The following is a 25,819-nucleotide window of genomic DNA, read 5'->3' on the forward strand; positions in this document are numbered from 1 at the left end:
GTAACCCAGATCAGTCATCCTCTTCTGTCTCTTGTCTTCTCTAATGTATTTCCGAAGATGCCGATGGCTTTCCTTTAGTTCAGCAACTCTTTTTTAATATTTACAATGGTTAATTTTGACACTAAAACAGGAAGTGGGATTGTTTTCACTTGACACCATATCAGCACTTTGTCTTCAAGAATTTTTCAGTCCAACTGAGGAAGTCTACATGAACAGCTACAAGACCGGGTGGGTCGGGAGCAGACACCACGGAAGGGACACTCAAAAGTTTCCTTGGGAAGTCAGGCAGTGATCTGTATGAGAGGAGACCCGGGCAGCTGGGGAGCAGACATCCACGTGGCACTGAGGATGGGGTGGGGCTGCTCAGTGAGCGTGGGGTTCTATGTTGAGGTTCCTCTCAAGCTCCTGAGGCCCACAGTCCAAGTCCTCCATAAAACGGTGGCACTTGCAACAGTTGCAAGGGTTTCAAGCAGTGTTTGTGCTTTGAAAACTGGAATTCAAGCAGACTGAACTAAATTTCCAAGAAGTCAAAGATGGAGACCCAAAATGAGTGTGCAGTATTTTAGTAATAAGAAGTCAGGGCATGATACTGAAGAGAAGCAGTCAGGGTGGACACTCCAGAGTATAGAAGACACTTTGAAAAGCCCAGATTCCTGAGGTATAAAATCCCTGTGCTTTCCTTATACCCTTCTCATAAGTCAGCGGCCCTGAACCTCTTGTCTCCTGGTCCCTTTTGCCTTGCAGTGAATGGGGGGTCTTGGTCTGGAGATCCTCCCAGGCGGAATAGCCATACCTTCAACTGCCGGATGCTGGTGAAGCCTTTGCCAGATTCAGAAGAGGAAGGCCATGATAACCAGGAAGCGCCACATCAGAAATACGAGACTATGCAGTGCTTTGCTGTGTCTCAGCCAAAGTCTATCAAAGAAGAAGGAGAAGGTAGGATGGACCCTGGGACAGCGCTCACGTGTCTGTCTGTGCACCGTCCTGTTCTGCTGCTCTCTGCTGCTCACACAGAGAAGAGCAGGAGGCTATTTCTTGATTCTTTCCCATTTTTACTATTTTTGACCTTCAGTTTTTTCCTCTATAACATTGGGGGTTGAACTTGCAGTGCTGAGCAGTGTTCTCCCTCTAACCTGTTCTCAGTTTGAAAATCTCTGTGCTGTCGGAAGTACCAGAGCTCTGGTGCAGTACAGCAGGCAGGGTCACCATCTGAAACTGCAGTGGCACAACTAGGGGCCAGGTTGTTTTCGATTCAGTTTTTATTTACATAGCATGTGCGCAGCTCTGACACCTAATGTAAACTTTATGCCCCAGCCCCAGAAAAGGGGATTTGGGTACAAGCAGCATTTTTCCATAGATTTCCCAGGAAGCAGCGAAGTCTGTAACTATGTGTGGACGCCAGGCCTTCAGTGTGTATGATAGCAGAGCACACAGGCATGGGAGTCGGGTGGGAAGGGTTTACAGACGCATATGCTTCCTGGGTCACTCCCCATAATGAGATGCTGACGCCATACCATCCCGTGCCCTCCAGCCGACACAGCTGCGAGTCCCCCTTTCCTATGAGATGGTGTTGGAGGAACACAAGGGAAAGCTTTTGATTGCTAGTACAAGGGATTTTGCAGCGGGTCATCAGGTGGGCCAGCCCCCAGTGCAGCCATTGGTTGTGGCAGTGGACAAATTCTCTCTCTGTACATAAAGTTATTAAATTAAATTGCCAATGGGAGTATCAGAATGGGGTTGCATGTGACATGTATGAGGCCCTGAGTTCTGTTCCCAGCACATGTACACACGCATGCACACAGGGCTTATGATTATGGCTGAGCTCTAGTTGCCACTGAATGCTAGCTTAGTACTTCTTAATGAAAATGTGTAAATGATTTTAAACTTAAGTTTTAACAGAAAGGAACTCTGAAGAGCTCTCATAGAGGTATATAATAAAAACTAGCCTTTGCTTAGGTATGACTGTCAGACAGTTTCATTCTGTTCATTCAACAGTGAGGTCACTGCAGATTCATCTGTGATAGTCCTAAGGCGGGTAAGGCATAGCTGTGGCAGTTCACTGTTCTGCACTACAGATGAAAACACGTGTGGGTAACGGCTGAGGTGTAGCCCTGTTGGCAAAGTGCTTGCCTAACATGCACAAACCCCTGGTCAGTCCTCCAAACCACATACAATAGGCATTGTGGTATGCCCCTTTAATCTTGGTACTCAGGAGATAGAGGTGGGTGGGTCAGAAAAGTCAAGGTCACGCTTGGCCACACACAGCAAGTGTGATGCCAGCATAAGATGTAGTAGACGCTGTCTTTAAATTAGCAAAATTGGATTTCGAGCAGAGTGGTGGCACACACTTCTAACCTTGGCTCTTAGATGCGATCAGGTGCACTTAAGGTGGTACACGCAGTAATCCGGGCAATCGGGAGATAGAGGCCAGAGCATCACTGCAAGGGTGAGGCCAGCCAGAGGGACATAGCAGGACTCTTATCTTTAAAAAAAAAAAAAAAAAAAGTTTCTGTATATTTATAAAACGTAGCATAAGTGAGAGCTTCTTTTCCTTTTCTCCCTTTTATTGTAGCTACGATACTGGGAGTTGAACTCACAGCCTTATACATGGTAGGGAGTGTTCAACCACTGAGCCACACACCCCACTTCCCATGATGGTTACATTTAATCTAGAGATGTCAGCTCTTCTTCTCGGGCTCCACCCCACCCCCACCCCACCAAAAAGAAAGCTTGCCAAGTGTGAAGGTGATTCATTGCAAACCAGTGACCCAAGAAGCCATGAAGAACCTGTTTTATTTCTGAAGCAGCCTTTTCGTCAGCGTTTTTTAACTTGAAAGAGCCATACAATGTCCTGTGTATGTTATCTGTATATAAGACATGTCACTGTTCTCAGAAGTGAGCCCCCGTGCAGAAAACAATGAAAATGGGGCCTGGAGAGACAGCTCAGCAGTTAAGAGCACTGGCTGATCTTCCAGAGGACCCAAGTTCAATTCCCAGCACACATGTGATAGCTCACCACCATCTATAACTCTAGCTCCAGGGATCCATTAATCTCTGCTGAACTTCACAGACATCAGGCACGTGGGCAAAATATCTTTACAAATAAATCAAGTAAAATTCAAAACAACTGAAGTGTTGAGTTTGAGCCATAACCCTGGCTGTGTGAGGAACTCGCCCCGCCAGGATGCTGCACTACAGGCCAGCAGCTGTGGTGCTCCCACTAGCTACAGTGGAGTTTGCACCCTGAGTCTACTTCCAGGTGCAGTTTATATTCCTTGGTTCAGACTTCATTTTGCCATCATCGGGTACCTACATAGTTTAAGGGGGATAGGGAAGCTAAGAAGCAAGCCCCTTTTTAACAGTATCTGATTTTAGTTGTATCCTTTTGTTTTGTTTATTTTATTGTGAATTAATTTTGCTTTTACACTCGGGGACTTAGCAAAAATGAACCCCATACTTTTTTCCACCGGGAAGGTGCTTTCCAGTCACCAGCTCTGGTTTGGTGCCTGAACTCTTACCATGCATGCTGTGGAATTTCGGCATCCGTCCTCTGCTCCTGCTCATCCTGACAGCAGCCTCCCACTGTGGCTGTACCAAGAATTAGCCAGTGAGAAGCTAGGGGCCATGGCAACTCATATTGATTTACAAGGCTGTGCTTCATCGATATTTGAGTTGATTTGATCACTACAAATAAAAATTTCAATGTGACGAATAACTCTGTCTTGTTAAAGATTTGCAGTCCTGCTTGATTTGTGTGGCACGAAGAGTCCCCTTGAAGGAAAGACCAGCCCTTCCCTCATCAGAAAGCTTTACCACCCGCCAGGACCTCCAAGGTAAACTCTTGTCAAAGATGACAAAAGCAGTCACTTGAAAATACCTGGGTCCCTGACTATGTGACTGTCTCCAAAAGACCATTGCGTTGATGGGTGAAAGTGCTGGGCAATAGGTCTGTGCGCAGAGAGAGACATGCCTTCACTGTGTCTTGGCCTGGAGGTGTCTCTGTGCTGTCAGCTCCACAGCAGGCTTTTCGTTTCTACAGTTCTGTCTCTGTGTGGCCCACCAACCCCAGATCACAACAATTTCATTTTTAATGTGTCTATACCATCATCATTCTGTGTATAATATAATATTAATTAGAAGCAATTTACAATATTGGAGGAGAGGAAAGCCAGGCATGATAGATAGCACGTGTCTGAAACCAATCCCACATCCAGGAGGTAAGGCAGAGTTCCAGATTATTCTGGACTAGACAAGAAGATCTGACTAAAACTCAGAAGTAAATAAGATGAATAAAACAAAAACTGCCCGGGAAGATGAGGTCACAGGCATATCCTATACCGTCTTACATGAGAGGCTGTAGTGCCTATGCGCTTTAGTGTCCATAGGGCCTCACACCGCCCCCACAGGTGCAGGCAGTGACCTCGAGCAAATGCGTGCGTTGCTGAATGTTGACTGTTTCTCCAGAACATGGTGCTATAAATGTAATCCTGCCATTGTCTCACAGGCAAGATCACTTCCCTGGACACCAGCACCATGAGAGCCGCCATGAAGCCAGGCTGGGAGGATCTGGTGAGAAGATGCATTCAGAAGTTCCACACACAGCATGAAGGGGAGTCTCTGTCGTATGCCAAGAGGCATCATCATGAAGGTAGGCCTCTCTGAATACTACTTTCCATGGTTGCTTCCTGTGACGACAGTCCATCAAGAAGAGAGTCCCGAAGCTCAGCTCACAGAGCTTCTGTGTCCTGTGCTGGTGCTGCCCAGCACAATAAGCTGCTTGAAGAAATAAAGTAAGAGGCGTTGATGTCACAAAGATGGACCAAGAGCGGGAGCATTGCAGAGTCCTCATAATTCTAGATGCATGACAAGTTCTATGTAAGCCAAGGAAACAAGATCCAATCCATAAGGGCAGCCTGGAAGGAGATGAAATTTGCAAGAGTGAGTAAGTCCCAAGCTCTCCTTCATGGTACAAACAGCGACTGTAGATGTTTCCAGAAGGCCTGAAGAGGCAGCATGCCCTGCTCTCAGTCACAGACTAAGAGGACAGCTGAAAGCAAACTCATTCCAGCCCTGAGTGATACTGCCTTTGCATAGCCGTGTCCTTCATCATCTCGTCCCCCACCAAGCCAGTGAGCTAGGCATCCCAGCCCTCTAGCTGTGTTCTCACTGGAGGCCCAGGCAGGAGGACTGGCCAGCTTCTGGGCACTCAGTGTCTGCTGATGACATCTGCACCAAGCCACGAACGCACCCTGTGGCCACACTGCATGTTCTCCCAAAGTCACTTTCCTTCAAGCACATTTTGATTTTCTTTAAAACATCTGAAAACAAAGCAAAGAATCTTGTTGCTTTAACAAGTACTGAGTGGGGAAGGAGGCCGGGTAGGCATGCAGTTGGTCAGCATGCACTCCACAGCACGGGAGGGACCCATGGCAGAGCAGGGCCTCCCAGAACTCAGCATGGACAATGGTTGCCTCTGTAGAAGACAATCTGTAATTTATTTGTGGCAAATGGAGCTGTAGTTTGTCATCCATTTAGTGTGCGTTGTGACCTTGGCTTTTTAACTAGGAAGGTTTGTATGTGGAAGTTTTATGCTTTTGAGGCCACTCAGTGAAGAAGCACAGACATAGTAAATGTACTTTTACTTCCATTTGCTCCCCACACCTGCATCTTTTTCACTCTAATTTCTCTTAAGCAAACAAACATTTTGTACTTTCCAATATTGTCTTTATTGTTAGAATAAGGACAAATATAGATTGTACATTTGACAAATCAGTATTTAACCTACCCTTTCACTAGATGATGGTTTGGAATAAAAGCAGAAATTAAAGAACTGCCCTTGACAAACATGTTCAGTGTCGCTGGCTCCTACATGTCCTACATTTAGTAGCCTAGCTTTCTGTGTAGACAAGAGAGTCTACATAGATGTCTCAGGTGCTCTGCTAGCTTGAGAGAGATAGGACCCACTGAAAGAAAACCGCATACAAAATGGGTAAGGCCAGAGCCCAGGGAGATGGCTCAGTATGTAAGAGTCCTTGCTGGTCAGTCACAAGACCCTGACTTCAGATCCCCAAGAACTCATTTAAAAAGCCAGGTATGAGCCGGGCGTGGTGGCGCACGCCTTTAATCCCAGCACTCGGGAGGCAGAGGCAGGCGGATTGCTGTGAGTTCGAGGCCAGCCTGGTCTACAAAGCGAGTCCAGGCCAGCCAAGGCTACACAGAGAAACCCTGTCTCGAAAAACCAAAAAATAAAAAAATAAAAAGCCAGGTGTAGTTGCATGCTCACCTGTAACCCATGCTGTAGAGGATAGAGACAAGATTTCTAGGACTTTCTAGTCACACACAGGTGCGCACGTACTATATGTAAATACTCATGCATACGCACATAAAAAAGGAATATAAATAGTATTTTTAAAGAAACATGTAATACAAGAAGTCTCCACCTGTGTCGATAGAAACATGCTAGAAGGCTCTCTTTGAGTGGGGGAGTGTCCTGAATGACCAGGTGTGCTCACACACTGCTCTGTAGCAGACTAAATGGAAGTGGAAAAGTCTTTAGAGCGCAGGCACCGTCAGAAGAAAACCTAAAATTTTAAGCCACTGAAAATGTGAGTCCTTAACACAGTTGTGTTTCTGTTACCGATATACACATACATATCGCACAAAGCACAGCACAGATAAAACAACAACTGATTTCCAGTCAAGCCAGTTGAGAAGCCGGGCAGGCAGAGCTCACAGCAGATAGCCATCGTCCAGTGGTGTGGCTCCCTGGAGTTGTTTGGAGTGAAGCTTTAGCAAGCCATCAGAGTTCCCTTCCCCCATCTAAAAGTCTCTGGCATGGTGAATGTCCTTGGTCACCTTGGGGCTAGTAGTTCAACCCACAGATCTGTACAAGTATGTGTTAGAAACATGGTGGAAGTCTTAAAATTATTTAAGAAGCACTGGTTTTCCTGAGTTGAAGCCATCTTTTCTATGTGAGATGTTCATTTTAAAATACAGTTCTGTAAGAACATAAATCGCAAGGTTATTTTAAAAGAAATTACATTAAGCTAGTTGATTTGCTTTGTGTTTCTTGTCTTAAAAAATAGAAGTATCTGGCCTTTATCTAAAAGTTAAAGCAATTACACTCACTAAGATCTGTGCTTGGGTTTCAGTTTTGACATTTTCTTCTGATGTTGATTTTTTTTTTTTTTAACCTTTACTTCTATTGTTCTAAGCATGGAAAGAATACTTATTACAGTGTGAGAAACAACATTGAGGAAAAAGCAGTGTAAGGCAATGGGTTGAATAGGTCACCTCAGGATGAATACTCAGACAATACAGTATCTGAAGTCTCATCCTAGTTTTCATACTGTAAAGTAAATCAAAGGCAGATTTACTTAGAGATGCCATGTTTGGGGGTTTGTTACTGTTGCGGTGTTTTCTAATGTATTTAAATTATGGAAAGGCTTATTTTTGACCTGTTAAACTATATTTACATTCTCTTTGCCTCATAATAATAATTTGATTTAAGAAAGAGCAGTTTATGGGGCTGGAGAGATGGCCCAGGAGAAGTTAAGAGTACTTACTAGCTACTCTTCTTGAGGACCCAGGTTCGGTTCCCAGCACCTACATAATGGCTCACAGCAATCTATAACTCCAGTTTCACTTATATGTATTTGGGCAACACACTCATATACATAAAATAAAAATAAATCCAGTAGTAAAAATAAAAACAAACCTTAAAAAATAAAGGATAATTTGAGCTTTCAAGCTGTTTGTCCTATAATACCAAAAACAAACAAACAAACAAAAACAAGCCCCTATTTGGTATGTTGAGTGAAAAGTAGATGTGCTTTTTAAATGGATATTTTATGACCTGTAACTTATTAGCATGCCGGTAGGAAATATAATGTTTGTCACTATTATTATTATCCCTTGACAGTCCTCCCTTCTCCACTTTTCTGATATTTCTTTTTTCTTTTTGTTTTTTGGTTTGTTTGTTTGGGTTTTTTCCTAAACATGCCTCTGTTTTCTTTGTTGCCTGCAGTTCTGAGACAAGGATTGGCCTTCAGTCAAATCTACCGTTTCTCCTTGTCGGATGGCACTCTTGTTGCTGCGCAAACAAAGAGCAAACTCATCCGTTCTCAGACAACTAATGAGCCCCAGCTTGTGATCTCTCTACACATGCTGCACAGGTAATCGCACTCTAGGCCTCAGTTTCCCTTCCCTATATCTCTACACATGCTGCACAGGTAATCACACTCTAGGCCTCAGTTTCCATCCCCTGTTGGGAGAAGTGCTGCAACCGCCAAAGAGCCTTTCAGGTTCCCAGAGTCCTCTGGGTTTTGACTATGGTGTTATGCACCGTAAAATGAGATCGCTATTAACCGTTGGCTAGAAACCACCTCACTCCACCAGCAAAGTCAGGCTGCCCTTTGCATTCTACTTTAACATTAAGGATGCAGGGATTCGGCCAGGCGTGGTGGTGCACACCTTTAATCCCAATCCTTGGACGCAAAGGCAGGCAGATCTCTGAGAGTTTAGGCCAGCCTAATCTACGTAGCAAGCTCCAGGAAGGCCAGGACTACATAGAGAGATCCTGCCTGAAAGAAACAAACAGCCACAGAACAAGAACACTCGGGGCTTGGCTGCACCTCCCTGTTGCACTCACATATGTAAATTTCCAGCGGGCAATGCAGGGGAAAGCAGGAAAATTGAAGCCAGTGCTAAAATTTCTGATCCTGTGTGCTTAAACTTTCAAATATATATTCTTAGACTAGTTCTGATTTTTGTTCTTGGGTTTAAATTAATTTCCACACATTAGACTTTAGTTTGGGCTATGGTATCCATTTCTATACTAAAAGAAAGAAAATAGAATGTTGATTTTAAAATAAGTGTCAGAGCATATTGTTTAAGATACAGATTTGGGAAAATTACTGAATTTAAAATTCTATAAATGTTTATGTAGATGCTGAGGGATGCTGCCAGAGATATATACAGTTGCTCTGCTTAAACAGTCCCGTTCTGTTGCATTTCTCAATTATTTTGCTTTCTAGTACAGGACTAAAACGATCAGGCAGGCCTGGTTGCCAACTGTTAGCAAATCTGACCTCAACCTGAAACAGTATGAAAGTGACTCTGAGGCGGCAGGTTCACCCACCCACCCCCGAATGAAGCTGGCATTCGGCAGTTGCTGAACATTATGGTAACTCATAAACAACTGCCAGGGCTGAAGCAAAGCTCACGGGGCTCAGGAGACCTGCTTGCAAACGTCAGTTAGGAAGATGGATTGGAAGCTTCCCGGAATGTGATAAAATCGCAAACTGTGTCACCCCAGAACTCCACCATGACCACAGTCTGTCTTCCTCTGGCCTGCAGGGACTGGAAGATGAGTGGGAGTCTGCTAAGCAACATGATAGGCTTAGTACCAGTCAGGGTAACTCTGCTGGAGCTGGCCATCTCTGACTGGCCTGTCCCACGTGACCTATGAGAGCCTGTAGACATGCAGATGTGTCCACTTCTGGAAGCTGAAATTTGTAGCAAATGGTGGACTCAAGTAGCACTTACAGAGCTTGTTTCTTTAAGGCTGTGCAGGCTCCCAGTTGCTCATGACAGAGATGCATAATTGGAATCTTCCTAATGTCCTGTTTACTTACTGAAATTTCAATATGGACGTAGTCTAATTTAGCACACACACACCTTAGTAAAACCATGGACATCGTGATGAGTTGCCTGAAAAACATCCCTCTTGGTCCAGAAGTGTATGTGTTGAGTCTAGTCTTTAATTGCAGGTATTTTCTTCCAAGTCTTGCCTATCTTTTAGATGTAGTCTGCTTTTGTAAAGAAAAGAAACCCTGACATCTTTTAAAATTAATAACAACTTACTGTGTGCTTTTCCTTTTATCTTATATATGTTTCTTTCCCCATTGTACAGAGAGCAGAATGTATGTGTAATGAATCCGGATCTGACTGGACAAGCGATGGGGAAGCCATTGAATCCAATTAGCTCTAGCAGCCCTGCCCATCAGGCCATGTGCAGTGGGAACCCAGGTCAGGACGTGACCCTCAGTAGCAATATAAATTTTCCCATGAATGGCCCAAAGGAACAAGTGGGCATGCCTGTGGGCAGGTTTGGTGGTTCCGGGGGCATGAACCATGTATCAGGCATGCAAGCAGCCACTCCTCAGGGTACTAACTATGCACTCAAAATGAACAGCCCCTCACAGAGCAGCCCCGGCATGAACCCAGGCCAGCCCACCTCCATGCTCTCACCAAGGCATCGCATGAGCCCCGGCGTGGCTGGCAGTCCTCGCATCCCACCCAGTCAGTTTTCCCCTGCAGGAAGCCTGCATTCCCCTGTGGGAGTTTGCAGCAGCACAGGAAATAGCCATAGTTATACCAACAGTTCCCTCAATGCACTGCAAGCCCTCAGCGAGGGCCACGGGGTCTCATTAGGGTCATCGTTGGCTTCACCGGACCTAAAAATGGGCAATTTGCAAAACTCCCCAGTTAATATGAATCCTCCCCCACTCAGCAAGATGGGAAGCTTGGACTCCAAAGACTGTTTTGGACTTTATGGGGAGCCATCGGAAGGTACAACTGGACAAGCAGAGACCAGCTGCCATCCTGGAGAACAAAAGGAGCCCACCGACTCCAGCCTGCCCCCGGCAGCCAGCGGGGACAGGGCTGAGGGACACAGCCGGCTGCATGACAGCAAAGGGCAGACCAAGCTCCTGCAGCTGCTGACCACCAAGTCCGACCAGATGGAGCCTTCACCTTTGCCCAGCTCCTTGTCGGACACCAACAAGGACTCTGCGGGTAGCTTGCCTGGGCCCGGCTCCACACATGGCACCTCGCTCAAGGAGAAGCATAAGATTTTGCACAGACTCTTACAGGACAGCAGCTCCCCTGTGGACTTGGCCAAGCTGACAGCAGAGGCCACGGGCAAAGAGCTGAGCCAGGAGTCCAGCAGCACAGCTCCTGGGTCAGAAGTGACTGTCAAACAGGAGCCAGTGAGCCCCAAGAAGAAAGAGAATGCACTACTTCGATACTTGCTCGACAAAGATGATACTAAAGATATCGGTTTACCGGAAATAACCCCCAAACTTGAGCGACTGGACAGTAAGACAGATCCTGCCAGTAACACAAAGCTAATCGCTATGAAAACTGTGAAGGAGGAGGTGAGCTTTGAGCCTAGTGACCAGGTGAGTTCCCTAATGTCTTCTCCCAGGTTTGCTCCTCTGTATCGTAGATTATCTCCAAGGGGACAGTCTGTGACTCAGTGAAAAATAGTATTTTTGTTTGTATGCCTTATCTTGTAACAGTTAATTTGCACGAAATTGTATTCTGTGCACTCCCCCAGCAAAGAGTGCCACAGTATAGCTTGCCTCTCAAACATCCAACCTTGCCATGTAGGCCAGAGCCGCTGTGCACACTGAGCAAGGAAGTGTGGCAGTGCTCTAATGCAGTTTACGTACAGACCCTGAAGTCAACAGTTGTGGTGGGCACAAAATCTTCTTTAGATTTTTTTTATTTTTTTATTTTTTGGTGGTGGTGGCAGGGGGTTGGAGGGATATTGTTCTTGCTGTGATCAAGGTAAATTCATCCTTGGGTCATAGGTCATATGTAAACGGGTGGGCAGGATAGACGTCAGCCTGACTGTAGTTAGCTAAACACCCTAAGTTGGTGGCAGTCCCTTCCTTAGACTGGGCCTTTTTCAGACCAGGCTTAGGTACCTATTTACCGATGCCTCTAGGATCAGAGTTCAGCTGCTTCTCATACTCACCGGAGACCCTTCTGCCTCTCTCCTCTCTCCATGGACACTTCTGAGTAATACACAAGAATCTCATTGACTGTTGGTTTAAAAAACACATAAGAGGAAATGGATAAAATATCAAAGCCATTATGTATCGATTCAAAACCAGAATAATGGGTTACATTCTCTCCTGGGCTTGTCTCCAAAGTTAACATCTTGAAAACAACCCAGGGGACCTAAAGTAATGTTCAGAATCTTTTTTTTTTTTTTTTTTTTAACAAAAAGGAACCCTCATAATATACAATCTGACCCACTATAGAATATCACTCAGACTAATGAACATGATCTACCACCTCTTATACTGGTCGTTGTTGTGGTACAAATACTTTTTTTAACATCTCCTCGATGGTCTTCAATATACATTTGTTACTGTTTCCACCACATTGTATAACCAGTCTCTAGAGTGTTTTCATCCAGACTGAGACTTCTTCGGTCCCTCCCTAACGTTCGACCCCAGCCCCTCCCTCAACCATTCTGAGCAGTACTCATTAGTGAGAGTGGCACCAAGTGAGGGGGCATGGACCTAAAAAAGCAGGTGATTGCTTAACGCCACTGTAATGGTGGGTTAGACTGAATGGAGGTTAGAGGCCCAAAATGGCCAATAGTTTGCCCTTGGAAAGTTGTATCGCAAGTAGGAAGACAGTGTGTCACCAACTTCAAGAGAGCTGCACCCCCTCCCACACTGTGCCTGTGAGCTCCCCTGAATCCACGGGGGGGGGGGGGGTGGCAGTGAAGATTACAAAGGCCACATGTTCTTCAGGCCGGTCCCAGGCAGCCACGCAGGTTTTCAGTGCTTCACCTCCTGCATCTTTCACTCTGATGACGATGACTGCTGCCATTCCTGAGAACAGATACAGTCGTTCAGGCATCTATGCCAATCACAGGGGAAACAGACTAAAATTACATCACCGTTATTAGTGATTAATCCTCAAGTTGGGTACTAGCACTAGGTTCTATGTAGCGGTTATTTTATAATGCTGTGAAATTGTTATCTGGGGCATTGAGGCCTCAACAGAAAGTTAATAGCAATGTCTAGTGTAATGTGAAGTGGAAAACCTCATTGACAACTGTGTCTTCATCTTTGAGATTTACTGGATTAAATGACACAGAGGTAGTGGCAGTTCAGAATGACAGGCACAGATAGTGTCACTTAGGTGTCTTAACATGCTAGAGGGCAGCTTAGTGAGTCACGAGACCCACTGAGGCTCAACAAGGCTGCCTCCTCCCCCATACACAGAATTTGTTACTGTCTCGGGCCCCAGACCACAGCAGGGACTTAGAAGGACAGTCAAAGGGGCCACTGTTTGTTATTACTTTGTGTATATGATTTCAGTAATGTCGAACAAAAGAGGTTTTGTGATTTGTTTTTTAAGTCTTTGAATCATTTTGAGCTTTCTTATTTGGGAGAAATAACTTTCTTCTCAAAATTATCCAAGAAAAAAAGACTAGTGTGTAATCAATATAAAATTGTTGTTTGAGCCGGGCATGGTGGCACACGCCTTTAATCCCAGCACTCAGGAGGCAGAGGCAGGCGGATCACTGTGAATTCGAGGCCAGCCTGGTCTACAAAGTGAGTCCAGGATGGCCAAGGCTACACAGAGAAACCCTGTCTCAAAAAACCAAAAAAAAAAATAAAAATTAAAAAAAAAAATTGTTGTTTGAAGATTGAAAAAGTCAACAGGGTACAGGGCACAGATGTTCACATACGGGAAGTATGTTTTCCGTAATGAAATCTGGCCCCTTGCTCACCTTCCCTCCACTCTCTCCCCCACACTGTCTGAAATACAACTTCACAGAGCCATTTTAGCAAGAAGAAAAGTTACCACAGGAAATATGCTTTACCTAAATTTAGATCAAAGTTCGCATGATAGAAAAAAACCAATGGTTCTTTTACCTCCCAGTCTCTTTCCTTATTCCCTGAGGACAACCCCTCACCGGCCGAGCTGGTCATATAGGCTTTTCTTTTATTCCAGAGGAATACAATAATTATTTCATAAACAAGAACAGATAGTGAGCCTGGATTCCAATTGACTATCTTATTATTTTGCTCCATTTCAAAAAAAAAATTTTTTTTTTAACTGGGTGTGTGTTTAAGTCCTACTAGTTTTTTTAAGGTCAGGAAGAACTTCAGTGGAACAGTGTCATCACACCTAAAATAGCTTTTAAACAAGATGTTTCTACGACATTTCCTAGCCAACAGGAAACAGAAACTGGCAGAAACATTTGCAGTATGCTTACTGCTGTAAGTCATGTGCTTGTTTACACAGTGGAGCCCTCCCGCCAGCGCCAGCTGCCTGGTACTCTGCTAAATGGTGGTACTCCTGCCTCCTGCTTTCCTCCTGATGCCATGCGCTCCTGTTGTTTGACTCCCTTAGAAAGGCAAACCACACTTTAAACTGGCAGTGCCCAGGGAGTTTCCCTCCAGACACAGTAGAGGGCCTTCACAACTCTGCTGAGTGAATGGATGATACTATATTTTTTACTTACAATATTTTCAAACGGTGCTTTGTAATTTCTTAGAATTCTTATGTCATTAAAACTAGTGTATTCCTTTATTTCCTTCAGAGAATGAGTTGATTTGACACATGAAAAAAACCATAAAACCAGAAAAATTAAAGTAATCAAGTTTATTTTTCATATTGTAGAACTTAAAAAAAAATTTTTTTTCTGACTCATTTTGTGTCAGAAATGGTTGAAACTAACTACCCAACTTGACATGGCTAATTTGAGCATTCAAATAGATGCCTAAGCGAAACTTTAAAGTGTCTGCAAGGCATCAGGGAAACCATTGATCTCTGTGCCTAACATAGTGGGTAAGGCCTCAGAGAACTTATGTGAGATGTATATTACAAAACTGCAAGACATTTTCTCTCAGAAACCCCTCGAGAACTTACATGAGAACTAAATAAAGTACTAAAGTCAGTCTGCCTAAGGGCATAGGCGCTCTGAAATCTACCTCCTTTAAGAATATTTAAATTTAGCTGGGCATGGTGGCACACACCTTTAATCCTAGCACTTGGGAGGCAGAGGCAGGCCAACCTGGTCTACAGTGAGTCCAGGACTGCCAAGGCTACACAGAGAGACCCTGTCTCAAAAAACAAACAAACAAAGAATATTTAAACTTACAGCCAGGCATGTGGGTGCATTTCTGTAACCCCAACACTAAGTTGAGACAGAGGAATTGTAAACTCGAGATCAACCTTATCTCAGAAAAAAAAGAAAAGAAAATTAAACTGATAACAAATCAATGTTAAATGCATATTCTAAAAATTGATATGGCATAAACTCAGGCAAAGCTGTATCTCTAAAAGTTGGTGGTGCATCTTGAAATGTTAACTGGAGTGAATTCAGATAGTGTCCAGAGCACTGAGTCTACAGAGCCAGGCCACTTCATACAACCCTCAGGAAAGCCCTGCACACCTCTCAGGCATGCTGCTTCTTAAGTCAGAGCTGCGCCCCTCCCCCTCTGGCCTCACCCCACCCCCTCCGGCCTTGCTCCTCCTTTCCCTCCCTGGCTTCCTTCCTTTCCTAGATTGGAGGTTGACCCCAGGGTCTCTTGTGCATGCTTCACCACTGACTTACTTGTACACTCGCATAGATGGGTGATGAACTCATAAAAGGCAAAAGATCAAAATTTGAAAGTCAGTTTAATTTTAATCCATTTCTTTTTTAAAAAAAATAAATAAAGCTTAGGGATGAGGGTGGGCAGCTCAGCACATGTCACACAAAGCTGGTTGGTCCCCACCACTGCATGAACACGTAATATAAATAATATAAATAAAAACTTCACATTGATCAAATATATATGATAGACATGAAAATCTTCACTGAGCAATTATTTGAGCTAGGTGTTTTCCGTACTTTGAAGGTGACAGCGGGAAGATCAAGAATTGAAAGCCAGTCTCTGCCGCATGGGAAGTTCACTTCCAGCCTGGGTTACATGAGACCCTGTCTCATAATTTTTTTTCTTTTTGGTTTTAATTGTTTTAGTTACTCCACTATTTTAACATGTATGTATAAAGCAGTCTCTGTAATATTAAAGTGCATGTCATGTGTCAAGTATTTACTACAAAAGATAAATCATGGCTTGATGTGGTGGTGCACGCCTTTAATCCCAGCACTCCGGAGGCAGAAGTAGGTGGCCTGGTCTGTGTAGACAGTTCCAGGACAGCCAGGACTACATAGAGCAGCAGTTCTCAACACCCTTTTTAGGGGGGTCACCTAAAACCATTGAAAAACACAGATGCTTACTTCACAGTTCCTAACAGTAGCAAAATTACAGTTATGAAGTAGCAACAAAAACAATTTTATGGTTGGGGTCACCACAACACAGGAAACTGTATTAAAGGGTCACAGCATTAGGAAGTTTCAGAACCACTGACACAGAGTCGGAAGGAAGGAAAGTGAGCCAGCCAGCCATGGTGCTTGTCACTAGAATTCTGTGGACTAGACATGGTACAGTGTGCCTATAATCCCAGGTCCCAGGAGGCAGAGTACAACACTTCAAGGCCAGTCTGGGCTATCTAGTGACCTCTGTCACAAAAAAAAAAAAAAAACTAAAACAAACAAAAAACCAAGTTTTTATTCTGTTTAAGGTGGTTTATAATTTTGTTTGTGTACCCTGTAACAAGGAAGCAGTTCTCCAGTTGGGGGCAATTTCAAGTGCATCTGTTAAGAAGAGCATACACACTTGGGGATCTGTTTACATGAACCTGTTTGGGATATTTCTCATCAAGGGCAGCCTGCCAAGCTTCTTCAGAGGCAGCTTATCATTTATTTCAGCCTTCCCCTTCACCCGTACACTGAGCTTTAAAAATCGTCAGGATAAGGCTGCATTGTCATAGGACGGACACTGCTTCAGAGACAGAGATAGCTCGGTAGAGCCCTGTTCTCATCTGTTAAGACAAAACTATACGGGCAGTCATCACAGACGCATACAAAACACTGTTCTGAGGAATCAGTGGAAGCTGTAGGAATTTCTGTTTTAACTTAATGATGAAAGGAAAGTAATCTTTTATCTGAATGCCATGCCCACACTACAAGCATTACCACTGAAGGGCCTGTCAGTCAAAGCAACAAAGGAATCCTGCCACTCTGAGAGGAAAACTATGCTGATCCCTTCCCCAGGAGCTTTGAGGGTCACATGATCTGTCTGTCTGTCCCATAGAAAGAGCTTATCTTTCTGTTGGAAATGGGTGACACAAAAATGGTCTTCTACTTGTTCTAAGAGGACATGAGGATTCCCTGGAAAATGAGTCGCTAAGTTCATTGCTTAAGCAACTGTCTCTGAAAAGAATCAAATACAATGCCACTTCAACTGGCAACTTCCTAACTTAACATGTGTCTAGTCAAGAGATATCCCAGGATCAGCAAGATGCCCCCCCCATACTGGGGGGGCCACACACTGGAAATAGCCATTGTTATTTGCACCATATTTTACACCAGCCTTGTTTCTTAACCGCCAAGTCTAAATCCAAACTGTAAGTCATAGTCCAATTATAAGTCCATATATGTATATATTATATATACATTCATAATTAATGAGGTGGTTCACATAAAATAAAGGAAACAAACTGCCACTGAATCACAAGGTGGGAAACATCACATCTTTCTTTCTAATTCAGCCATGCCTGGTTTCTAGGTGAGGGTAGGTTGCAGTCCTTGGTGTCCGTTATGAAAGATGACCAGCTCCTTGTTAGGCCTGACATTGCACCTACCTGCTTTCTTCACTCGGCTGGGATGCCCTGTGATGGTTAGGTCTGTAGCTGCCAGTGGCCAGGGTTGGGGTGCCCACTCTCAGCATGAGCCTGGATGTATGCTTCTGTCTGTTGACTGCAGCCTGGCAGCGAGCTGGACAACTTGGAAGAGATTTTGGATGATTTGCAGAATAGTCAGTTGCCACAGCTTTTCCCAGACACAAGGCCAGGAGCCCCTGCTGGGTCAGTTGACAAGCAAGCCATCATCAATGACCTCATGCAACTCACTGCTGACAGTGGTCCCGCCACACCTGTTGGAGCCCAGAAAGCAGCGCTGCGAATGTCACAGAGCAGTGAGTATGCGCGTTACCCGTTTTGTCGAGAAATGTCCCTTTTGATCCCCATCAGAAGCAGATTATTAAAGTCTACCTCAAATAGTTTTAGTTCCTTGGAGGTTGTTTGTGATAAAACAGCACCATCTGCTGTCCTGGCCCGTCAGAAAGTGCTCAGACTGCTGACTGTCCTAGTTTCCTGTGGGGAGGAAAATTCAAGCCAGGCATGGCTGTAATCCCAGGCATGGGGCCGAGGCAAGAGGACGGTGAGTTCAGGGCCACGCTGAGCTACATAGTAAGACCCTATCTCAAAGAAAAGAAACTAGATTATTTTCAGAATTGAATCGTTCATGAGAAGGCTGCTCACAGTCAAATGCTTTGCCCTGTTATCTAGGAATCTTTCTTTAAATTTGTTTGATCTTGGATCAAATAGATTACAAACCTGATCATGGCTGCAGTTTCCAGTTTTGTGTGAAAGAGCAGTTGTTCTGTAGCACAGCATGGTTTGCAGAAAGTCAGCGTCTTCAGTGCTGATATACATAATGACTGTTTCCACCTCAGGTAGTTTGAGCCAATGCCTTGCCTAACAAGGCAAGCCCCAGGCAAATCAGAGATGGCTACCTTTAGAACTAAATCTTTTCTTGGGTGGTTCCTGACCATTCCAGAAAGGGGGAAAGGAAAGAAGGATGATTTTTGTTTTGTTTGATTAGAGCAATCACAAAGCTAATGAATTAAAATAATAAGGTAAGAAACAAGAGATACTACTCATTAACCCAGAGAGCTAGCAGAGAACACGCTGGGGGCTCCCAGCTCCTCCTCCCTGAGTTCCAGTGGGACTTGGGCTGGTGAATGGAGGCCAGGTAACTGACCCGGGGGAAGGCAGGACTGAGCGTGGGAACAGCGTCATCCCCAGCCTTGGTTTCTTGAATGTTTTATTTCTACCATATAGTGTTAAGAAGTCCTCCTTCTCTTAAGTGAGCTATTTCAGTCTGTTTAGAAAGTGAAAGTACCTGATATTACCTAATAAGTTAGCTGCATAAATTATAATGTATGATATTTGTGTGTTTTAGTAACATTGTTAACAATTATATGTCATCTACTTGACACTAGATTACTGCTCAGTGCACACTAATGATAAAAATCATTTCAAATCTATGCGCCCAGAGTTTAAAGAAGCCCTGATCTATAATAGAGAGTGTTGCCTCAGGTAGTACAGTGTGCATTCTCAAGTGAAGGGATCCGCTTTTAGCCTCATTCTAAACCTTGAAAGCCCGGTTGAGACATAGTATCCTAACACCCAGGCCACCTGTGTGGAGGTTGCTGCTGCATGCAAGAGCTATTTATAGTTAACTGCTATACAAATCCATGCCCCTGAACCAAGGCAAGAACATCACCAATTTGAGGGGAGACCTCATCTAGAAAAAAAGAATAATGAAAAAAAGAAAAAAAACACTACCCCCAAATTTGAATAATATAACATGAAAAAATGATATTAATGATTTATTTAGCAAAAAGAATTTCAGTATTAAAACTACCAGAGAGAAGAATATGGTCCATGTCATACATACTCATTTTGCAAGGCCACTGAGTGTTAGTATCATACAGGGTGCTGCGTGTTTTCTGTATGAGAGTTGTCTCTCATGTAGGTAGTTGGCCCCTGGTATGCATCTTCGTCATTTTACCAGCGACATTTTCCCTAAACCTAAGTAGTGTTAATATTCTTTTTCATTGTCCTTTATTAACCTTCGATTCTCGTTTGTTTTCTCCTTAGCTTTTAATAACCCACGACCAGGGCAACTGGGCAGGTTATTGCCAAACCAGAACTTACCACTTGACATCACATTGCAAAGCCCAACTGGTGCTGGACCTTTCCCACCAATCAGAAACAGTAGTCCCTACTCAGTGATACCTCAGCCAGGAATGATGGGTAACCAAGGGATGCTAGGAAGCCAAGGAAACTTAGGGAACAATAGCACAGGTAAGGGCTCAACGGCACTGCTGCTTACTGGTGGGTTGTGTAATTTAACCATGCGTTTATCAGCCGGGTGTGGTGGCGCACAGCCTAATCCCAGTACTAGGAAGGCAGAGGTAGGCCGATCTCTGTGAGCCTGTAGGCCAACCTGGTCTACAAAGTGAGTCTAGGACAGCCAGGGCTGCACAGAGAAACCCTATCTCAGAAAAAAAAAAAACAAAACAAAACCCAGTGTGTTTATCCACATCAAAATGGTAGACACTCACCCGAAGCTTGTTAGAAACTCCCGTGTGAAATGTGGAAGGAAACCTCACAAATTCCTTGTGATAGTGGGGGAAGCCGCTCCCCCAAGCTAACCAGATCACTCTTCAGCTGCTGCTTTGAGGAGGTTTCTGAGCATCCCTCTTCTGTCTAGACTTACTTCACTCCCAACTTGGAAGCAAATAGAAGGGTGTATGTAAAATAACTGTGCTTTTTAGCATCCAATGGTAATCCACTGTTACCTCCAAAACTGTGTTGATGTTTTTTGAATGTTTCAGAATGAAAGTTTAAAATGCCACCATTCTTTCACAATTCTAGGTTCTGTTTCCACTCAGGAAAATGAATTAAAAGAAAAGAGCTTTCTGCCTGTGTTTCAGCATTTCTGTTCAGGGGCTGCAGCTAGAGGACTGAGCCATAGATTTTGTTGTGTTTTGTTTTATTAGCATTTGTCTTCTAGTTTTTTTGTTGTTGTTTTTTAATGTTGTTTCAGGTCAGAGCAAAATTAACTGAGCACACTGGTTTGAGACCACTCCATTTCAAAACTGTCATAACAATAATAACTTTAAATAATGATGCGTCTCGACTCAGGACGGCTTCCAGGCGATCCGAGAAGTTGTCTGTAGTCTAGCAGGGCCTTGGCCTGCTGAAGTTTTCCAGTGCCCTCCATACTACCTAGGGACATTCCCTAGGTGACACATGCTATGCTATGGCAGCCATGGAATTCAGACTGAACTCAAAGTGCCCACAGTAGAACACCATCTGTTATGCATGAATGCTTTAGGAAGCTGCTGGCTTCCCGAAGGAAGAGCTGCCTATAATTTATAGCTTTCTTCCCTTGTCTCAGTGACGTATTAGAGGCTTGGGCGTAGAAATAAGTAGATAGTATAAAAAGAACTTACAGTTGTGGGTGTCTTAATTCTTGCTATTTTATTTTTAGCTCAGTCTGTAATCCCTGTACATTGCCATTTTAGTCAACTGAAGATCAGGGTTCTACTTAAGGGGAAGTGACGGATGTTTTGTTTCCTGTTACTGCGATAGTTGATGCAAAGCATGAGCTGTGCTGTGTCAGTTTATCCATTCAGCAGAGACCGACGGCTTGCTCACATGCCGTGCACTGACTCCCTCATGAAATTAGAGACTCATTAAACGGTGCCATTTTTACTTTGTCACTCTTAAATGAAATACTGATGTATATAAATATTGTTATAGTGTGTAAGAGGGAGGGAGGAACAGGAGGAGACAAGCAAGGGGATAACAATTGAGATGTAATCTGAATAAATTAAAAAAAAAGAAAAAAATAAATATTGTTGATATAAAATTCATTAGAGGCTGATGATTCACTAGGAGGACTCCTATCAGTGACTACAGGAAGGCCTGCAGTGTTGGATGAGTCTTATCTAGGACCCTAGGTCCATAGAGACAGGCTCCCTTAAACTGGGTGTCCCTGGACCTACCAGTACCTGGGCTATAACATCGTGGACTCCCTCTGCTTCTAAAAACAATACCAAAAGGAGCGGCATTTATCCTCACTGCACTGATATTGAGTTTACATATAAGTTCACCCTCCTAGAATCTTGTTATGCTATTTACATAGTAGATTATTTTGAAAAATCTTTTCTCCCATAATATCTTTGTGTAGCTCAAATATAATATAAAATGGCTTTAAGTGTGTGTTAGTATTAGTGCAGATTTTTTTTAAACTCTAATTACCTTCACCCTTTAACATTGTGAGCATGTCCGTCATCTCACAGGTGAGGAAACGCCCACCTTCTGTCCACATGCTAACTAGAGCAAGTTTGTAGCTGCTTAACCCAAATAAAGTCAGCAAGAGCAAAATCCTTATATTCCCATATCACATAGTTCAAAACACAGAGATGCCATTTCTGAAGCTTCCCCCTAGCAAGTCTTAGGCAGCTCCCAAGGTTCAGGCCTGAATTCTGCTTGGTGATGTGGCGTTCCCATTGTTCCCAGGATCAGATGTCAGCTCACACCTGTCCTACCCATCCTGCATCTGTGCAGTCAGGGATGCAGTGGCCCAGAAGCATGGAACCCCTTAGATTCAAAGGCCGTATCAGAAAGCTCTAACTTCCTAGGACTTGGAGGCTGCCCTTGGTAAATTTTGAAATTCTTTTTTAGTGTAAGTTGTTACTAAAGTATCCTGGCCACGCAGAAGTGTGCCTGTGGTGTGACAGCCTAGCTTAACGGTCACACAGTGAGCGTGTCTGCATGCTCCAGAAGATCAGCAGGCGCCGAGGAGCTGAAAGGAGTGTGAGCACGTTAGGTCTTCCGAAGGCTTTGTGGGGTGCTCTCTGGTTGGGTCGCTAATTATGGGATTAATTATCAGTTCTTACCTCGTTCCTCCTCGCCTCCCTCCCTTTTAGAAAGTAGGGCTCTGACGTGTATGGCAGCTAATGTGATTCACTTCCTGAGGAAGGAAGTTGGGGTTATCCACTTGCCGCACCCCTGTTCTGAGTTGAAATGGGAGCAGTTTTAACAGCTCTTCTGAACCATACAGAGCAGCAGGTTCACGTTGTGAAAGCTGTAGAGTTTCCAATTCTTATTTCTTAGCCAAGGGCCCACATCTGACCCAGGGAGGGGGTTTGCTCTTAGGTAACTGCAGTTTACCGACATGGTCTGAGTCTTGTAGGTAGGTCTGCCGCTCACTCAGGCACTGTTTTCAATGTCTGCATCTCTCAGCTTCCTCTGCCTTGCATGCAGGAATGATTGGCAGCAGCACTTCCCGGCCCACCATGCCCTCTGGGGAATGGGCACCACAGAGTTCAGCTGTGAGAGTTACTTGTGCTGCTACCACTGGTGCCATGAACCGGCCAATCCAAGGAGGCATGATTCGGAACCCAACAGCTAACCTCCCCATGCGAGCCAACAGCCAGCCTGGCCAAAGACAGATGCTTCAGTCTCAGGTCATGAGCATAGGTAAGGCAGCACAGCGTTCTTTGCTCTCCTTACACTTTCTTCAGATGCACTGTCAGCTCCACTGGTCCTCCAGGACTGGCAGATTCTGGCTTGGAGCGTAGGTGGTCCCTGGTGTGAAGCAGTCCTAAATGGCATTTTGCTAGAACCCTGCCTAGAACTAATTGCCTAACTTTAATTTGAAGGCAAAATACATTAGAATGTCACAGTATAAACGCTATACATATATACAGAAGCGTGCAGAGGATTGTTTAAAGGTGAAGAGATAGCTGAGTGGCGCAGCCGCAGTGCCTTAGCTCTACGCAGCCATCCCTGGCCTCCCTGATCAAGCGGCCTCTCGGAGAACATGGCGTAGCGCTCAAGGATCTCTAGGATTCTATTTGGAGACACCTCACATGTTATTAACATGGTTTTTGGTGCACATTATACAAAACCTTCATGTGAGGTGCTCATCACAGACTGCCCTGGCCGCCTAAGGCTGACAGCCTGGGAAGAAGAGGGAAGTGACTCCTAGCAACAAGGGTTTCATTTTGGGTAGGTGAAAATGTGCCAGTATCAATGTGATGGTGGTTGTAGGCCTGAGCATATTGATACAAGTGGATGCTACACTTGAAATTCATAAATTGTATGTTATATGGATTCCCTCGGGAAACTTGTTAGTCAAATATTAACCCCAAACCTTGGGCGGTGCAGGCAGCAGGACCAGGGGTTCATCATCCTCAGCTGCATAGCAAATTTGAGGCCTGCTTGAGGTAAGTAAGACCCTTTCTCAAAGGGAAAAAAGACCAGAGGTCTATACAACTCCTACTTGATATTATGTTTTTAATCACAGACATAGGACTTTCCTCTGATCTTGTACATTGACAATTCTAAAAAGTCTGTGTTTATAAACTTTCATGTTAGTTACTGCACAGGAAGTGCTAACATATTCACGGGGAAAAACAGATTCCTATGGAAAATTAAGCTGAGACATGTTTAAGATGCTTATAAAGTCACAGTAAGAGTTCTCATATGTAGACAGTTTGTTCCCAGTCCGTGCTGAAGGGCATCTCTCACTTTGGGAGCTTCCAGTTGGCTTGATGGTTCAGTGTGCAGCTGACTCTGTAGTTTTGAGTAAACTCAACAACGCCGTGAATGCAGCCCAGCAGAAACGTGTCTGGTGCAGAGGAGGTCAGGTAGACAGGTGATGATGCAGTGAGGAGAAAGCTCTGCTGCTTCAGAGCCACAAGAGCCTCAGAGAAAGAAGTGTGTCCACGTGTGCCCTGCTGTGGAAGCGCTGACTGAAGCAGGACTGGGGACGCTTCTGGGTCAGGTGCTTCCCGGTGCCCCGGAGGTGCGCTGCAGGGCCTTCTTCAGGCCCCCAGTGGAAGTGCAGGCTGGAAGTGATCTGGAGGCTCTGTTAATCTTCATGTGCAAGCTATTGCGTAAGTGTTAAGCCATGTCATGAAAAAACATAATTTTATATATATATATATATATATATATATTTATTCCTAGAGTTTTTTTAATGAGTTAGTATTTTCCCATACAAGCGAAAGCTTTAAGAGACTATAGATCTCTGTTGTTGCCACTGATCTGGACCTGCCCTAAGGTAGGTAAGATTATTAACCTTGGTATTTATTGATTTCATTTGCACTTCATACCACAACTGTATAGTCATATTTTTACCTATAACTGCTTCTGCCTTTTCATTTTCCATCAGCCAACAGTTTTATTTGCCATTACACAATAAACATGTATGCTTTCTAAATGATAAGAGACAAGATTTGAATTCAAGTTTCTCTTTGCTTTTTTCTCTCTGTCCTCCCTCTCTTAGGGCCTTCTGAGTTAGAGATGAACATGGGAGGACCTCAGTATAACCAACAGCAGGCTCCTCCAAACCAAACTGCCCCGTGGCCTGAGAGCATCCTGCCTATAGACCAGGCGTCCTTTGCAAACCAGAACAGGTGAGTCTCGGCACCAGGAGTGCTGGAAGATCATTAGCTGATGGCACGTGGCTTCCTTTAGTTGTTTCAGACCTACCTGGAGGAATTCCTTTTGAATGGGCGGTGCTTGCCCAGTTGTCATTTCTTCAGACCAAGTCATCCACTAGACATGGAGTGAAAGAAAGGAATATGCAGAAGCCAGCACGACCTGGGCAGTGGCTGGGGAAATGAGGTGTTTGTGCTGCGAAGCCGAGAGGGATAACTGTGTTTCAGTGGCTGGTCCAGTGAGGCTCACAGACAAGGCTTCAGAGTCTTGGAGACCAGTGCAGGGGCAGAGCAGCACCCTACCCACATAGAGGTTATGTGGCATGTGTAGGATAACAGGAAATGACCATTTTCTGTTTATATTTTACCACAGTTAACTAAGGGGGCCACCCACCTCCTCTCCAGGGTCTAGCTAGATAAGTGTAGTCCTCGCCCCTCATCAAGGAAACTTCTCTTTGCAACAAAGAATATAGAAAACCACAACTAATCAAAATGCAGAGTTGTGGAGCCCTCGGTCTCAATGGCTGCATCCGCAAGGCGCACCCACACCTAAGCCTCAAGGAACACTGTGAGCGGGGGAATGGAGAGGCTGTAAGACCCAGGGGATTAGGGAGGGAGAGGCTATGTCTGCCGGTACTCAGAAGCTCCACCCATAAAGCCTCACCACCATGACTGCCTGAACATGAGCTGGACAAGGACAGCCATGAACAAGCCAAAGTGATGGGAGAGAGACCAGGAGGCCTCAACCCTACAGAGAACTACAGGCAATTACTAAGGGATGCACAGAGTGGGAGAAACACTCTTCCCCAGGGAAGAGCACGGCAGCTAGTTATCTCCCACCAAGTGGTCAGCCCTGGAGACAC

At 44.5% G+C, this 25,819-nt stretch overlaps 1 protein-coding gene across 3 annotated transcripts in view; it reads left to right on the forward strand.

Annotated features, from left to right (window-relative positions):
• The window catches only part of Ncoa2 (nuclear receptor coactivator 2), a 249,110-nt gene that overhangs the window by 204,125 nt on the left and 19,166 nt on the right, over positions 1–25,819 (forward strand). For 2 of the 3 annotated variants that reach the window (XM_051158936.1, XM_051158944.1), the window contains exons 7-15: positions 745–936; positions 3,732–3,833; positions 4,505–4,648; positions 8,027–8,174; positions 9,914–11,183; positions 17,633–17,843; positions 19,594–19,800; positions 22,774–22,989; positions 24,803–24,932. In XM_051158936.1, coding sequence (XP_051014893.1) covers positions 745–936; positions 3,732–3,833; positions 4,505–4,648; positions 8,027–8,174; positions 9,914–11,183; positions 17,633–17,843; positions 19,594–19,800; positions 22,774–22,989; positions 24,803–24,932 — 2,620 coding nt within the window. The remainder of the gene's footprint in view (positions 1–744; positions 937–3,731; positions 3,834–4,504; positions 4,649–8,026; positions 8,175–9,913; positions 11,184–17,632; positions 17,844–19,593; positions 19,801–22,773; positions 22,990–24,802; positions 24,933–25,819) is intronic. The other variant, XM_051158951.1, reaches the window with a different exon arrangement.

Source organism: Acomys russatus, chromosome 2 (assembly GCF_903995435.1).
Source record: "Acomys russatus chromosome 2, mAcoRus1.1, whole genome shotgun sequence".
NCBI classification, from domain to species: domain Eukaryota; kingdom Metazoa; phylum Chordata; class Mammalia; order Rodentia; family Muridae; genus Acomys; species Acomys russatus.